Source organism: Myotis yumanensis, unplaced genomic scaffold (genome assembly GCF_028538775.1).
Source record: "Myotis yumanensis isolate MYYU_CA2020_CCGP unplaced genomic scaffold, mMyoYum1.0.hap1 SCAF_2, whole genome shotgun sequence".
NCBI lineage: Eukaryota > Metazoa > Chordata > Mammalia > Chiroptera > Vespertilionidae > Myotis > Myotis yumanensis.
In genome coordinates, this window is record NW_027223753.1 from 50,833,159 (window position 1) to 50,850,839 (window position 17,681).

The 17,681-nt window shown below is 37.3% G+C and overlaps 1 protein-coding gene across 5 annotated transcripts in view; it reads right to left on the minus strand.

The window, feature by feature from the left end:
* Positions 1–1,529: 1,529 nt before the first annotated feature.
* The window catches only part of LRRC40 (leucine rich repeat containing 40), a 56,470-nt gene continuing 40,318 nt past the window's right edge, over positions 1,530–17,681 (minus strand). For 2 of the 5 annotated variants that reach the window (XM_070405366.1, XM_070405367.1), the window contains 4 exons: positions 16,790–16,900; positions 14,523–14,600; positions 6,445–6,630; positions 1,530–2,939 (listed from right to left, as the gene is read on the minus strand). In XM_070405366.1, coding sequence (XP_070261467.1) covers positions 2,834–2,939; positions 6,445–6,630; positions 14,523–14,600; positions 16,790–16,900 — 481 coding nt within the window. In that variant the 3' untranslated portion in view covers positions 1,530–2,833. Of the gene's footprint in view, positions 2,940–6,444; positions 6,654–14,522; positions 14,601–16,789; positions 16,901–17,681 lie in introns of those variants that run through there. The other 3 variants (XM_070405368.1, XM_070405370.1, XM_070405369.1) reach the window with 3 other exon arrangements.

A 17,681-nucleotide genomic window follows, 5' to 3' on the forward strand; every position in this document is an offset into this window, starting at 1 on the left:
AAATATTCTCTCATTCCTAAACTATTTGATAATTGATTACTTTTGACCTTAGTTATTTTGGGGGCATAATCCTTTTATTACTATATAAGTAAATACTAATTCCACCTACTTATATTAATATTTTTCCATATGCTAAACATATGTACACACACAAATTTTCATTTGAGGTCATATAATTCAGGTAGTGAAATATTTCACTCTTCTGTAAGTTTAAGAAAAATTCCTACACAGTGTTACATTAGGCCAGTACTTTAGCAAAATTAAGACAATCTCTAGACTCATATTCTTTTTGACAACTGACTTCACTACCATATGTGCAGTGCAACAGTGACATCTTAAGGCCAAGTAACTGGAGCTCCTTTAGCCAGAGAAAGAACTTGAATTGGGATTTGTTTTCACAGAAATTTCATTATATTACCAAGTAGTTTTCAAGTTTACAATTTGCAGTTGATAGATTTTTATAAGTGCTTCTTTATTTATGACTTCTTTTGCAGTCTTTGTGAACATTTTAACGTGCGCTAGTAAATACTAACATTTTACATAAACGTATTGTATACTAATGCATGCATTTCACTGCATAGTTTATTGATATTCCCCTTGTAAAGCTTTTATGGAAGAAACAAGCCACAGCAGTATAGCAAAAGAGGCTTAATCTTTATAAATTGGGGCCTTTTCTGTCTCTTTGCTTGCCTAGGTGGCTGTATACAAATTTGAGTGGGAGGGGGCAGGAAACATCTCTTAACATTTAAGGTTTTCTACATGGGAGAACTCTAGCCAATTCAAAACTAATTGCTTACTTTAATAAAAAATTTTACCATTTTATAAAAAAATAGATCACGTTTAATTGAGATGGCTGTATTGTAATTAATATTTTGAGATAATTGTGATTTTGAGCTTAAATTATATAAAAATTATCATTTTTGTATGTGTTAAAAGAACTGCAGTACCACAATTAACAGTACTTTTTAGTTGAACTACAGATTGATGTAAATAAACTGAATGAAGACATTTACTACTTTATTAACATAGACTGTGAATGTACTTAATGGGTTTTTTTTGCAGTATGAGACCATAACAACCTTGAAAGCTGCTTTCATTTTATGTGCAAAGAAGTCCTATGAATCTATATTTTAAATTTACTGAATCAGTGAAATTACTTGGTCAGTTAATTTGCAAATGCAAGCTGTATTCTGCAGTTTTATTTTATGTATTGACACTAATCGACAAAGGTGTACAATGTGATTAGAATGCATTTTGAAGATGCTTTCTGTACAGATAAAAATACAGGGACTAAAATAATGCTGTGCAGTGTATAGCAGAGCCATTTTTCGGCTTTGGTGTACTCAACTTTTTCAGTATTTAAAAAGTGTTTTGAATAACATAAAAGTCTCCTTATTGTATAAATAATAAAATGTCACCTTATTGTAAAGTGTCTTTTGTTTAATGTCCAAGCAGATTTTTCTTAGTCAACCAAAGTTATAGTATGAAAAAAGCATGTTTGTTTTAAACCAAAAACACAAACATTGTAATTAACATTTGAAAATGTAACTTTTATTATGAACATGTACTATTTATCTTTAGTAGCAATTGACGTTTTCATATAAGCATGCCTCGATCATTACAAAAGCTATCTATCTACCTACTTACTACCTACCTATCTATCCACCCATCTATCTATGTAAGTTAATATACATTCTATTGATTGGCTACTTAATAGAATCAAATGATAAGTTTTATAATGACTGATCAGCCTAGCCTACTTCTGATATTTCTGATGTAAATAAAAATGTTTATATTTGATATTTATTAAATGAAGTTCACCTATAATAACTTCCCTTTTAGAAAATTACTGCCTGATTACAAGTTTAATTTTATGAAGATTACAAGCAAATTTTAAAATTAAGGCCCTGGAAAAAATATATATACAAGGCTGGATTAAAACACACCGACAGAATATAGATGTATACAAATACTTGATTAGTAAATATTTAAACAAAGCACATTTAAAGATTTCTATGCACCATACATTATTGGTTATGTCCTGTTTCTAATATCTATAGAATAAAATAAAATCTTCAATATTTAGGGAAAAAAGTACTTTTAAACTGCTGACACTCTGAAGAAAAAATATGCAGATCCAATCTCTGAATTTCTTGCATCCAGAAGTACCAGATTATTGTATGGAAGCTTAATATTAAAACATCATTTTATAAAACCTTGTCAACTTTTAAATTCAAGATGGTGAGAGTAATTATAACACTTACTATTTTCTCCAACTATAACTATATCTTGTGTAGCATTTCTGTGACATTAGAAATCATGACAAAATGATTTCCTAAAACATGGGGAAAAGGCTAAAGACATTTCAACTAGATTAAAACAAAAACAATACAGTGCATGTTAATGGAAAACTTATATTGAGACCAACCACATCACAAAAGTCCTATCAGTAATGAAGTCTTATTTTTAAATGTCAAAGAACAACATTGAATAAAATTCAAGTCAATTTTATATTAAACGAAAGAAATTGAATGGTCATACTCAAGTCAATTGGTTACATTATATGTAACAAAAACAGAAATAGGGAAAAAACCAACTTCTACAAAAATGCTTTGTCATTATAAAAATATTAAACTTCATTAAATAAAAATTCACTTTTGAAGAAACTGTTTTCTGTTATAATGGAATGAAAATGAGTAGTATAAATCTTGTGCAAAACACTCAGAACACTGTTATCACCATTACAAATGTACACAACACCTTAGAAAAACATTCATTATCAATGTAAGAATTCTAAGAATCAGCATGACTAAGATGATAAAACAACTCCAATTTATGTAGGAATTCGGTCTCTCAAATATTCCAGAATAGCGGCTGTTCCTTTCATTAATATGGCTGCTCGCGGAACACGGAATGGATTTCCATCTAGTAGTAATGTTCTAAGCAAAAGAGAGAAATAAGAACTTTAACACTGTCCATTAGGGAGGCTTTTCTTCTAATTTCATTTATAATATTATAAATAAGATTTGTGTAGTTTTTTTATTTGTCTCTTTCAAATCTAACCATTTAAACAGTTGGAATTATAACTACAACAATAACCAAGACAACATTAACAATACTTAGGTGAAAGGTACTCTGCTAAGTAATTTAAATTCACTGACTCAGTTATCTTAACAACCTATAATATAGGCCCCGTTAATATTCCTATTTTAGAGATAAGGAAATAAAGACTTGTCCAAGATCCTACAGCTATTTTAGAGAGTTGTTGTCATCTGAACCACCATTTAACCCATCCTTTTCTCAATCTTATGACCACATACTAAAAGGTTGAATTATACAGGGTAGGTTTACAGTTGTATGTGAAACAGTTTATTCTTGTATTATTATTATTTACTAATTATTGAATTACTTTCCACACAAACAACTTTAAACCTACTTTTGCCCCACCCTGTATTTACACAAGTATAGAATGAGCATACAAGTACTCCTATCGAGGACTAAAACGTAACCAAATTATCCCCTTCCGCCCTGGGAAACATTGACACATTTGCCCTCTACCCCCACCCCCCCACCCCCATCAGATACACACATAAAAATCTATTTACATGTTCTAAAATGAGGTTCCAATTTAAGATTTAAGGGCTTGTTAATTTGTTTCTTTAATAATTAATGAAATAGCTTAACTTATGAGATAAAGAAACTTTTATACTAATTTTCAATAACTTGAGTGTTTGTGTAAACAAAAGTCAAAGGAATCACACCACACTATATACAGCAGATCTAAACTATATCTTCAAATACTTCTATGTGCCTTGGGAATTCTTTTAAAGACTGACTTTCTTAATTTATAGAAAAAGAAGTTAATTACAGTCAATCCTCAGTATTTGCTAATTTGCCTACTCACTAAAACTTATTTGCAACCCAAAAATCAATGCAGCTGGCACTCTGAAAGCCATTTTTTGACACGCATAGAACAGCAAAAAATTTGAGTTGCTGGATAGGCACATTCTCTGCTGAAGTTGAGCAGGTGACACTGCCTTCTTGTTTCAGCTCTCATTCTGTAAACAAGTGTCCTATCCCTGGTCTATTTCATGTGGCATTTTTTTCCATTTTTGTCCTTATTGGTAACTTCACTCTTTAAAATGGCCTGCAAGTGTAGTGCTAAAGTGCTCTCTAGTTTTCTTAACAAGAAGGCTGCCATGTGCCTTACAGAAAAAATACATATTGAATAAGCTTCATTCAGGCATGTATTATAGAGCTGTTTGGCCATCATTCAATATTAATAAATTAACAATATTAAATAAGGTATCTTAATACAAACACATTAAAAAAGGGGGTAACGCACTGACTGACTGAAAATGTCGTGACCAGAGGCTCAAAAGGACGTACCTCTTGTACTTCCTCTAGGAGTAACAGTTCAGGATTCACTCGTTTGGTATTTACAGAGACTTTATAGAATACAACTGCTTCCAGTAACAAGAATCAACTGTACTTGCCTCCTATAATGCACTAATAAGGACTACCAGAGCAGATGCCAGCTCTGCCCGAGCAAAGTAAAATATGTCAAACCATCATGTGCAGTTTTCAATAATTATATTACTTCTGACACATTCTGCTTCACTACTTAGCTTTCTGTTGACATCTCCAACTACCTTTATAGTCACTTAACAAGCTTTACTGGGTGCTTACTATGTTCTAGGCCAGTGATGGTGAACCTTTTGAGCTCAGCGTGTCAGCATTTTGAAAAACCCTAACTTAACTCTGGTGCCGTGTCACATACAGAAATTTTTTGATATTTGCAACCATAGTAAAACAAAGATTTACATTTTTGATATTTATTTTATATATTTAAATGTCATTTAACAAAGAAAAATCAACCAAAAAAATGAGTTCGCGTGTCACCTCTGACACGAGTGTCATAGGTTCACCATCACTGTTCTAGGCACTGGAACAACTCTTTTCTAAAGGAGGACAAAGAAATGGTATATATCAGTCTAAACAAAGCAGGATGGAAAATTACAGAAGTGACTAATTCTGCCTGGGGAATAAGGAAGGTTTTCAAATATGATATTTAGGTTGATTATTGATAAAAGCAGGGTAAAAGCATTTGAGACTAAGGTGACAGCGAACACAGAGTGAGGAAGATCATGACCCAGCATGAAGACCATCTATATATATAAAGAGCCAGGGACCGTCACATCCAAAACAACCAACGGATGACCAAACAGACTGAGTGGGGCGACAAGGTCGGCAGGGGGGTTAGTGAGGGAGGGCCAAACAACTGAGCACCAGGCTGCTGGGGCAACCAGGCCGGCAGGGGGGTTAGTGAGGGAGGGCCAAACGACTGAGCAGCAGGCTGCTTGGGGCGACCAGGCTGGCAGGGGGGTTAGTGAGGGACGATCAAATGACTGAATACCAGGCTGCTGGGCGACCAGGCCGGCAGGGGAGTTAGTGAGGGACGACCAAATGACTGAACAGCAGGCTGTGTGGGGCAACCAGGCCAGCAGGGAGGCAGTGAGGGGCGACCAGGCCAGCAGGAGGGGCAGTTGGGGGCAACCAGGCTAGCAGAGGGGGCCATGAGGGGCAACCAGGCTGGCAGAGGGGGGCAGAGAGGGGCAACTAGGCCAGCATGGGGGCAGTTGGGGGCAACCAGGTCAGCACAGAGGGCAGTTAGGGGCAACCAGGCCAGCAGAGGGGGGGCAGTGAGGGGCGACCAGGCTGGCAGGGGGACAGTTGGGGGTGACCAGGCCAGTGGGGGGGGGGGGGCATTGGGGGCAACCAGGCTGGCAGGGGGGGGCAGTAAGGGGTGACCAGGCTGGCGAGGAGGCCAGTTAGGGGCGACCAGGTTGGCAGGCAGAGGCAGTTAGGGGTGATCAGGCAGGCAGACAAGTGAGCAGTTAGGAGCCAGTGGTCCTGGATTGTAAGAGGGATGCCCAACTGCCGGTTTAGGCCCCATCTTGAGGATTGGCAGTCAGACATCCCCCGAGGGTCCTGGATTGGAGAAGGTGCAGGCTGGGCTGAGAGGACCCCCCCCCCCCCCCCGCATGAATTTCGTGCACCAGGCCTCTAGTTTTAAATAAATGGTGATAATCTGTAATCAGATTTTGAAAAAACCCATATGCACAGCTAAATTTATCCCCCTGACATTTTACACATTCGTTTCAGGTTACACTGAGTGATGAGAAAAGTATCACTAGAAACAATCAATTACTTTATCTGCACATATATAATACCACATAAACAAAGCTTAAAAAATAAATGTGGTAAAATCTGGAAAACAGAATTGGGATTCTGGGTTTGTTACCTATTATTTTTAACAGGACATTATGTTTTTATTTCAACTTTCCTGGTAGAGTACCGCAACAGAACAGACAAACAAAAAGCCCAGGCACTTCAACAAAGCAATCAAATAAATGGAAAATCTTAGTAGAATGGAGTAGTTACCTTAAGTTTACACAATTACCGAGCTCTGGTGGAATTTGTAGGAGGTCATTATTTTGAAGGTCCAATGTGACCAGATTCTCCATTATCTTCAATTTTTCAGGGTTCACAGATCCAACCTGATTGTTACTAATTAAAATTGTTTCAAGTGTGGAGATGCGATAGAGAACTTCAGGTAATATTTTGAACCTATTTAAAGATGAACAGCACACCTAAACATATTGGAATCAGAGGCAAAATCATTCCTTCAAACAACGATCTCAAGTTTCATATCTTGAGATAAAGTTTTCTTTAGTGTAAGTTATTTTATATTTAATTCAAGTCCTATGTTCAAATTTACAAGAAGATAAAGAAAATGAACTAATTTTGGAAACCTTGAAATGTATGTTAAGTGGAGATTTGGAACAGTTTATTTTATTGTATAAAATCAAATGAAAGTTGATAGTAAATTCTCCAATATTTTCCTCTTCACATTCAGGAGACAAGGAAATCATCCTGAGATTCTTTATATAAAATGTCTCTGTGTAGGTATTCTTCCTTAGTTCACTTTTATTATGAAACAGAATCACTGCCAATATTAAGTAAAAATTCAAGGTTCCTATTTTGCTTTGACTGAAGTTTCAAAAATGAGTTTATTTTTGGTTCTTGAAAAGATGACAAACTAGCATAGGCTGTCAGCTTCCTCTTCCAAAGCAAGGCTAAAGATTCCACAAGAGAGATAAGAAAACTAATGGCTCTCAGAACAATTACTAAAAAATCCTCGAGTGTCTCTTAGGGGACAGAGGGTAGGATAGTGTGAGGCAAACTGCATCTCATAAAATGGACTAGAAAAGATAAGGATGGGCTGTAGAACTTTACAGCTGTGGCCTTTCACTTCCTTATATAAAAAAAAAAAATGCAATAGTAAAGGGTAAACTCAAGGCAGCTCTGTATTTCCAGAGGGACTGGGAGTCAATACCTAGGAGTACAGACCAGCCAAACTGCCTCCAAGTAGTCCCTCCTCTTCTTTCCCACCAACCCATGAAAAGGCATGGCTCACATGCAAAAAGACAAGTTGTACCCTTACCTCTCCATCATATACAAAAATTAACTCTAAATGGATTAAAGACCTAAATGTAAGGGCTAAGACTATAAAACTCTGGAGAAAACAGGGATTAAGTCTTCATGACCTTAGATTTGATAATGGATTCTTAGATATAACACCAAAAGCACAAACAACAAAAGGTAAATAAATGACTTCACCAAAATTAAAACCTTTTGTGCTTCAAAGGACACCATCAGGAAAATGAAAAAATAACCCACAAAATGGAACAAAATATTGTAAGTCATATATCCAATAAGGGATTTGTATCTAAAATATATAAAGAATACTTACAACTCAATAATAAAAAGACTACCCAACTGACAATTGGAGAAAAAATCTGAATAGGCAGGTCTCTAAAGAATATATACAAACTAGAGGCCCAGTGCACGAATTTGTGCACCAGTGGGGTCCCTTGGCCTGGCCTGGGGGATCAGGCCAAAACCGGCTCTCTGACATCCCCTGAGGGGTCCCGAATTGTGAGAGGGCACAGGCCAGGCTGAGGGACCCCACTGGTGTATGATCGGGAGGTTAGCCAGCCGGGTAGGGACCGTGGGAGGGCTCTAGGGTGTATCTGGCCCGTCTCACTCAGTCCCGATCGGCTGGACCCCAGCAGCAAGCTAACCTACCAGTCGGAGCATCTGGTGGTCAGTGCACATCATAACTACTGGTCAACGGGTCGACTGTCTTCCCCCTAGTGGTCAGTGCACAGCATAGCGAGCAGTTGAGTGGCCTTAGCATATCATTAGCATATTACGCTTTGACTGGTTAAACGAATGACTGGACAAACGGACACTTAGCATATTAGGTTTTATTATATAGGATGATCAATAAGGACATGAAAAGATGCTTAGCATCATTAGAAATCATAGGAATGCAAATCAAAACTTCAAGATACCACTTTATCCCAGCCAGTGTAGCTCAGTGGTTGAGCATTGACCAGAAGGTCACGGTCCAATTCTGGGTCTGGGCACATGTGCGGATTTCAGGCTCGATCCCCAGTGTGGGGTGTGTAGGAGGCAGCTGATCAAGATTCTCTCTCATCATTGATGCTTCTATCTCTCTGTCCCTTTCCCTTCCTCTCTGAAATCAATAAAAATATATTTTTTAAAAAGTCAAATAATATTAGATGGCTAAAATTTAAAAATCAAATAACAAGAATTGGTAAGGGTGGGGAGAAATCAGAGGATGTGGAGAAATCATACATTGCTGGTGGGACTGTAAATGGTGCTGCCACCTTGGAAGAGTCTAGCAGTTCCTCCAACAGTTAAACACAGAGTTACCATATAACCCAGCAAATCTACTCCTAGGTATATACCCAAGAGAAGTGAAAAGATATGTCTGTTCAAAATCTTGTTCATAAATGTCTATAGCATCATAACAATAAGAATCAAAAAGTTGAAAACAATGCAAATATCCATCAACTGATGGGTAAATAAAATGTGGTACATCTATTTAAAAAATATTACTCTACAATAAAAAGAAATGAAATACCAATGCATGTTACAATTTGAATGAATCTTGAAGACATTATGGAAAAGAAAGCAGTCACAGAAGACCACATACAGTTCTATTTATATAAAATGTCTGGAATAGGCAAATCTAAAGACAAAAAGTAGATTAACTGTTGCTTAGTGCAGAGAAGGGGCAGACGGTGTATAAGAGGGTGGCAGCTAAAGTGTACAAGAGTTTCTTCTTAAGGCAATAAAAATATTGACTGTAATGGTGGTGTCCATATCTGTGAATATACTATAAACCAATAATTACACACTTTAAAGGGAAAAAAAAAAATGACATGGCTCAACTGTTAACATTACCACAGAAGTTAGGCTTAACTTTTGCCATTTCTCCAAAGATATTATTTGACAGTGCAACTGATAACTTAACAGACAATTCAAGAGAGAAATGATAATTCAATTCAAAAATAAAAATTAGGAGAGATCTGAGAAGTGCATACATTTTAAAATAATGACAACAGTAGTATAACTTACCCATGAGAAAGCAAAAATAATGGAGCAGACAGAACAAAAATTTAAATAGGCAGCATTTTAACATCACTACGTCACTGAGGAATAATAATAGTATAAAACTTATATACTTACTAGAGGCCCGGTGCACAAATTCGTGCATGAGTGGGGTCTGGCCAGCCCACCCCAGTAGGGGCCAATCAGGCCGGGCCAGCTTGGGGGAAGGGCGGGAATGCAGGAGGTTGGCCGACTGGACCCAACCATGACCAGGATAGGGGGGGCCGACTAGGGGCGGGGCCAGCCAGAGGGAGGTGCCGCAGATGGTTGGCCAGCCAGTCCCGCCCCCTGGTTGAACTCCCAGTGGAAGGGACAATTTGCATATTAGCCTTTTATTATTTAGGATTATCATCAGGATTGAATGAATATATTTGAAAACCTTCAGATAATAGCTGAAATATAGTAAACTAGTAGCCCGGTGCACGAAATTCGTGCACATTAAAAGGGAATTAATTGCCCTAACTGGTTTGGCTCAGTGGATAGAGCATCGGCCTGCAGACTCAAGGGTCCCAGGTTCAATTCTGGTCAAGGGCATGTACCTTGGTTGCGGGCATATCCCCAGTGGGGAGTTTGCTGGAGGCAGCTGATCGATGTTTCTCATCGATGTTTCTAACTCTCTATCCCTCTCCCTTCCTCTCTGTAAAAAAATCAATAAAATATATTTTTTAAAGGGAATTAATTAGCAGAGATATTTTAATATTGCTATTTGCACTTTCTCTATAATAGAAGTGTGAGAGATGAAAGGAAATTAGTAAAATGTATATGAAAATAATATATAAATTTATTAATAAACAGTAACAAAAGGATATAACAACAACAGAGGCATGATATAAAAACATCAAAAACATGATATGAAAACAACAAAAACATGATGTAAAAACAACAGTGATGCAAACAATGACTGATAAAGTGATTAAACTTATTCTAATATCTCCCTGTACACGACATTAAGAGTGAAAACACTTTCAGAGTGCTTGACTAATTTCCCTTGTGATGAAGTACTTAGAACTTTAACTGTAACATCACATGCTCTTCAAACTTGAGAGAAAGCAACATATAACTGACCATGTGCAAAAACAGGTTCAGGTAGGAATATGCCTACTTTGTCTAGAGTTTGTCCTTGTGATTTATCAATAGTCATCACAAATGCTGGCATCACGGGAAACCGTCGTTGAATCAATTTAAATGGGAGGCCAGTGTCAGATGGGGACAAATTAATTCTTGGAATCAGAACAGCCTATCCCTCTGCAGATCCTGTTAATACTTCAGCTTCAATAATGTTAGGTCGTAATCTTTTGATAATAAATCTGGTGCCATTACAAAGACCCCATTTACTATTGAGATTTCTCAATAGCATGATGATTGCACCCACTTTCAATTTTAATTTATGACACAGCATTCCCAAAGAAGTAATATTATTAAGAAATTTGATGGGAAAAATTTCCTTTTCAGCATCATCTGTGGAATCAATGGAATCATCACTCAAATATGTGTGAAAATCTCCATCGAGTATATCCAAATTTTCTTCATTTAATTTTTGAACATGCTCATTTTTTGGACAAAGAATTGCACGTTTAGATATATGTTTAATATTATCTATAGCAGTGGTTCTCAACCTTGGCTGCACATTAGAATCACCTGGGAATCTTTTAAAAATCCTGATTCCTGGGCCTCATCCTCCAGAAATTGTTTCTTTGTTATGGGTTGGGGCCACATTAGTAACAAAGAAACAGAATTAAAACTTTATTGTGGGGAGCCGCTACTGTGTTTTGGACAGGTTCAAGCCTTGGACTAATGAGAGGGCACAGTCCTCTCATTGCCACGTGCAAGTCCCAGCTTGGAGGGCAGGGCCCTCCCAGCACAATTATAGCCAACAGCTGTAGTTGTAAGCTTGAACCTATGGTCCGAACACATGGCCCCACGTGCCTGAGTGATGTGGGCTTGATACAGTTCAGGTGCATGCATGTAGTTGAGTAGGATTGAAACCCAGGAGAATGTTGTAAACATCTTGGTCACGGCCTTACTTTGCCTCGTAGCATCTGCTATAAAATAAAGGCATGGCTGTGGGCGTGGTCACTGTCTTTCAGAGAAGCAGCGTCCCACCAAGACTCGGCTTTCATTCTCTTGTCTGTCTTTTCTAAGCCTTTCAGCTGCCCCCACTCAGGTTCACCCCTGGCCGTGCTGGTGCATGGCACACTTTAGAAAGATCTGCCTCCACGCTCGGAGGGCGGGTTCCTGCCTCAAACCCCAACCTTACAGGAAACAGCTCCGGGAAACAGCTTGGGGGAGGGCGCAGCCGTTGTCAAGACAACCCCTGCAGGACTGACTTCCTTGCACTTGGTTGCGGCGGTTCTTCTGGATATGATGAACACCACCCATGGTTTTTATATAAGTAGATGTTAGCTATTAATATTTAAATTAAATTGTTATCAAAATCAACTTTCACCATAGAAAGCAATATGACATTGTTGTTAAGAGCCCAACTTCTGAAGTCAAACCACCTGGTTTCATATGCCAGCTCTATAATTTACTATCTATGTGACTGTTAGGTGAGTTAGCTCCTAATCCTCAATTTTTTAAATTTATTTATTGATTAAGGTATTACATATGTGTTCTTATCCCCACACTACCCCCCATCTCCCAACTCACGCCCTCACCCCCGTTGTCTGTGTCCATTGGTTAGGCTTATATGCATGCATACAAGTCCTTTGGTTGATATCTCCCCCTTATCCCTCCCCTCCCTACCTTCCCTCTGAGGTTTGACGGTCTGATTGATGCTTCTCTGTCTCTGCATCTGTTTTTGTTCATCAGTTTATGATGTTCATTATATTCCACAAATGAGTGAGATCATGTGATATTTATCTTTCTCTGACTGGCTTATTTCACTTAGCATAATGCTCTCCAGTTTCATCCATGCTGTTGCAAATGGTAAGAATTCCTTCTTTTTTACCGCAGCGTAGTATTCCATTGTGTAGATGTACCACAGTTTTTTAATCCACTCATCTGCTGATGGGCACTTAGGCTGTTTCCAGATCTTAGCTATGGTGAATTGTGCTGCTATGAACATAGGGGTGCATATATCCTTTCTGCTTGGTGTTTCTAGTTTCTTGGGTTATATTCCTATAAGTGGGATCATTCAGTCAAATGGGAGTTCTGTAAATTCACTATTGGTACATAAAAATGCCATAGATTTCTTGGCGTTAATTTTGTATCCTGCTACACTGCCGAATTCATTTATTAAGTCTAATAATTTTTGTGATGGAGTCTTTAGGGTTTTCTATGTACAGTATCATGTCATCTGCGAATAATGACAGTTTTATGTCTTCTTTTCCAATTTGGATACCTTTTATTTCTTCTTGTCTAATTGCTATGGCTAGCAATTCCAGAACTATATCGAACAGGAGTGATGAAAGTGGGCATCCCTGTCTTGTTCCTGTTCTTAGGTGAAATGACTTTAGTTTTTGCCCACTGAGTATGATGTTGGCTGTAGGTTGTTCATAAGGCTTTTATTATGTTGAGATACGATCCCTCTATTCCCATATATCCTCAATTTTTTAAATGGAGATAATAACAGAACCTACTATGTCCACGTTTTGTGAGAATTAAATGAGAAATACACGTAAAAAATATTTAGTTCAGTGTCAGCGCATAATAAGCTCCCAATAAGTATTAACTATCCTATATAATAAAAGTCAAATATGCTAAGTGTCCGGTCATCCAGTCATCCATTTAACTAATCAAAGCGTAATATGCCAATGATATGTTAAGGCCGCTCAACTGCTCGCTATGATGTGCACTGACAACCAGGGGGCAGACAGTTGACTGGTCGACCAGTCGCTATGATGTGCACTGACCACCAGAGGGCAGACATTCCAACTAGTAGGTTAGCTTGCTGCTGGGGTCCAGCTGATCGGGAATAAGCGAGTCGAGACGGACACGGCCTGGAGCCCTTCCGTGGTCCCTCTCCAGCTGGCCAACCTCCCATACCCCTTCCCGGCCCCGATTGTGTACCAGTGGGGTCCCTCAGCCTGGCCTGAGCCCTCTCGCAATCCAGAACCCCTCAGGGAATGTCAGAGAGCCGGTGTCAGCCCGATCCTGTAGGCCAGGCCCAGGGACCCCACTGGTGCATGAATTCATGCACCAGGCCTCTAGTTCTTAATAATTAGTGGTAGTTTTATAGTTTTTTAAGAATAAAATCTAAGTTTCATTTTGGATAAAAAGTTCTTGAGGGGTTTTTATGCTGCTTACATACCCAACTTCAGTTGTTACCTCCACTCCTCTAGCCCAGAGGTCGGCAAACTGCAGCTGGTGAGCCACATGCGGCTCTGTGGCCCCTTGAGTGTGGCTCTTCCACAAAATACCACATGAGGGCGCACATGTACAGTGCGATTGAAACTTCGTGGCCCATGCGCGGAAGTCGGTATTTTGTGGAAGAGCCACACTCAAGAGGCCACAGAGCCGCATGTGGCTCGCAAGCCGTAGTTTGCCAACCACTGCTCTAGTCCCATACTTTATGGTCAGAGCCATATTAAACTTCTTGAAGTGCCCCAAACACAGCATGTTCTCATATCTGTGTGCCTTAGTACATGCTACTTGCTCTACCTGGGGTGCCTTACCCCTGTGTATCTGGCAAATGTAAATGTCTATCAGTTTTTCCTAAGTCTCAGTTTCAATGCTACCTTCTTTATCTTCAGGTAATTTCAGGAAACACCTTTTTCTGTGCACAATGCTTCCATTATAGCAATTATAATTATTAAAATGATTAAAAGGAATAAGAAATCTACTACATGGTGAAAATTCTAAGAAAGCAACAACACTTTAAATTCTAAGTAGAACTAAGTGAAAATAAACCTGGACATTTAAATTAAGTAAAAATATAGGGCCTTTTTTGTTTGCTCCTTTAGTTGTTGTCTCTGATTAAACCTACAAATTTTCCATAGAATAATAGTCACAAATTTGTCTGTTCTGTCTCTTACCTATTAAAGGAAAGATTGATTGTCTGTAGTCTTATCAACGATTCCATTTCTTCAGGCAAGGAATTTAAAAAATTGTTTCTAAGTTAGAAAGAAAAAGATGATTTACAAAAAATTTTTGTTCAGCTTCAATTTATAATTAGTGTTCATCACACACAAAAAATACACAGCTCTGCTTATAAATCTTCGATCTGATCTGCTTAAGGCTGAGTCCTCAGAATGCTAAATCAGTTGGCTACCTCAAGTATTTGATTACTTTACCAAATTCTAATACCAATATGCAGCCCATTGATAATATAATCAACTCTTTAACAATTGATTTAATAGGACTAACACTGTTAAGTAACTCCTTATCTCCTTCAAACTGAGCTCAGCAATACTTCTCCAGATCAGGGACCTTTACATCATGCTTTGAAATACCACATTCTTTGATACTACAGATATTTGATTGGTGTGAATACACAAATATCTTGCATACAGACATGAAGCTCTACTCAAAAAATTTTTAAATATTATATTAAAAACTTGACAGGAAAGTAGAGAGATGCTACATATTTAGAAATGTGGAACTTTCTACCACATAGGTTTTATGCAAGTCCATTTCTACTCTAAGTTTGGAACTTAAATTTGCACAGTGCATTTTCTTTTTTTAGATCTTATGATGAACCATGGCAGAAAACAGAATCTCATTTACTGTTGGAAGGACCTCATTTAATGTTAGAAGGAAGGTTAACAAAAAGGATTATAGAGGCTATATATACCTAACAATAGAAAATATCTGTGAAAAAATTATATCCAACCTGATGGCTACATATTACAATTGAATAATTTCCTCTAACTTATTTCTTTACATTCGGAAGTCAAGTGTAACAGTTACAGTTCAACCTATGTTTTTTTTTCTTTTCTCTGTTCTTTTCTCCAGTTATTGTCTTTATTAAGGTGTACTGAATAACCTACTGCTCATTTCTATCCTTTTCCTAGAAAGTCTTATACCTACTGATATTAGACATAAAAGCATATTTTAGTCACTTAATTAGAAACCTCCAGATATGGTTACAGAAAAAGGCCACACATACACACACCATTGAAGAATGGGACAAAAAGAAATAAATACAACAGCAATGTGGACATGAATTCACTCTCTTTACTCTGTTAATACTGAACTAAAATATGGTTTACACTGTTTTGCTAATGCTGCCACCCAAAAATAGAAACTAGTCTATATTTAGTAGGAGCAGAGATTTGCTTTCATCCCATAAATAAAAAAAAGATATAACTTAACTTATTGTTATTTAACTACTGTTTGAGCAGAACAAGAGGAGCTAGACTTAAACTAGAAACCACTCCTAGTAACAATACATGAGCAGTAGGAAACCTAGGTAGTAGACATATAGTACTAAAGCCCATGCAAATAAATGATTATCTAACACAGAGACATGTATTATTACCTTCAGAGAACTGTGATACTTTTGATCCTGTCATGTCAACTTTGAACATATTTAAACTTCCTATTACATCTGCAGAACCTTAAGTAGTTCCTTTTCTTGTTGTTGCCACTTATAGTGTTCCTTTCCATTATTTCTGGCATGTGTATGTAATATAATATTTTGGAACCAAATAGTTTCTTTTTAAGAGAAGCCATGCTAGCCCCAGCTGGTTTGGTTCAGTGGATACAGTGTCAGCCTGTGGACTAAATGGTCCCCAGTTCGATTCCAGTCAAGGGCACATACCCAGGTTGTGGGCTTGATCCTTAGTAGGGGGCATGCAGGAAGCAGCTGATCAATGATTCTCTCTCATCACTGATGTTTCTATCTCTCTCTCCCTTTCCCTTCCTCTATAAAATCAATAAAAATATATTTTAAAAGAGAGAGAAAGGGAGAGAGAGAGAAAGCCATGCCAGCTAGCTGGTATGCCAGTACAGGATGGACAGTTTTATGTTATTTACTTTGAGAAAAGGAACCATGTGAAGCAAATACTTTCCACATGTTATTTGTAATTTTGCATAAGCAAGAATCTAAAAATGTGTTAATATTTTCCAATATCTAAAATAATTTTGTCATATAACCTAACTTGTAAATTGCCTACAATGATAGATATCTGATTAAAATATTTCCTAAATGCTATATTTTAGAGTTACCCTAAAATATTATTAATCAACTAAAGACCAATTTCCAGACTTACTTAGGAAAATATGAGGGACAGGGCAAAAGTTAGGCAAAACTCAAAGATAAGTTATAATGGAAAAAGTGAAGAACAGTATCAATACATACCTGAGATCTAAAAAACTCAATTTCTGAAGCATACATAATTCCAAAGATATAAGGGAAAGCTTATTAAAACCGAGATTGACATCAGAAACCATTTCCTTCAGTTCTATAATCCTGAAACAAAAATAATTTTTAAATGTTAGCACTCAAACTATAAGAAGACCATAGAGGATAAAAATCCTGTATTATTTCTGCTAATTAAGATCTTCTGTAAATTTTACTTTCCTCATAAAAATTTTAATCAGCTTGGATGTGTAACTGATAAACGTAGTTTTTAAAAACAGCCTTCTGTCCCAGAATTTCTACTTATCCTTAAATGTATGATGAAATTTAACAGCCCCTTTATTTTATATTTAAACCAATTATGGACAAAGAACCAATTAAAGAAAAGTCAAATCTAGGCAATTTTGTTAATGATTTGAATCCATGAAATAAATGGTTAGGCATATATTCTATAACATAGTAGTTTTCTTTTTAGAGTGCATTATATAACACCATCTGGCTACTTCAAAATGTTTTTTAAATACTGTATGTCCACATTTTAAAAGTATAGTATAGTATTTAATATCCTATCATTACATTTAATCATGACTGCAAGAAAAATTAAGTTAATTCCTAGGTTTGATAAGTGTCACTTACTAAGCAACTTAACTCAAAAACTTAAAAAGGAAGAACTGAACATTTCTAAGTAAGCCTAGTCAAGCTTAGTAGTTTAATACTTAGTTAAGCGCCATGTCAGTCTCCAGTGACTGACAGTATATTTTCCGTCTGGACCGGTCAGTCACTGGTGCCGCCAGCATATCGGTAAAATCAGATATCGCAGGCTAAACGGAAAAGAAGACAAAACAGGCTTGGCACTTAATGTGTTGAAAGAATGCTATTAATCTATATATAT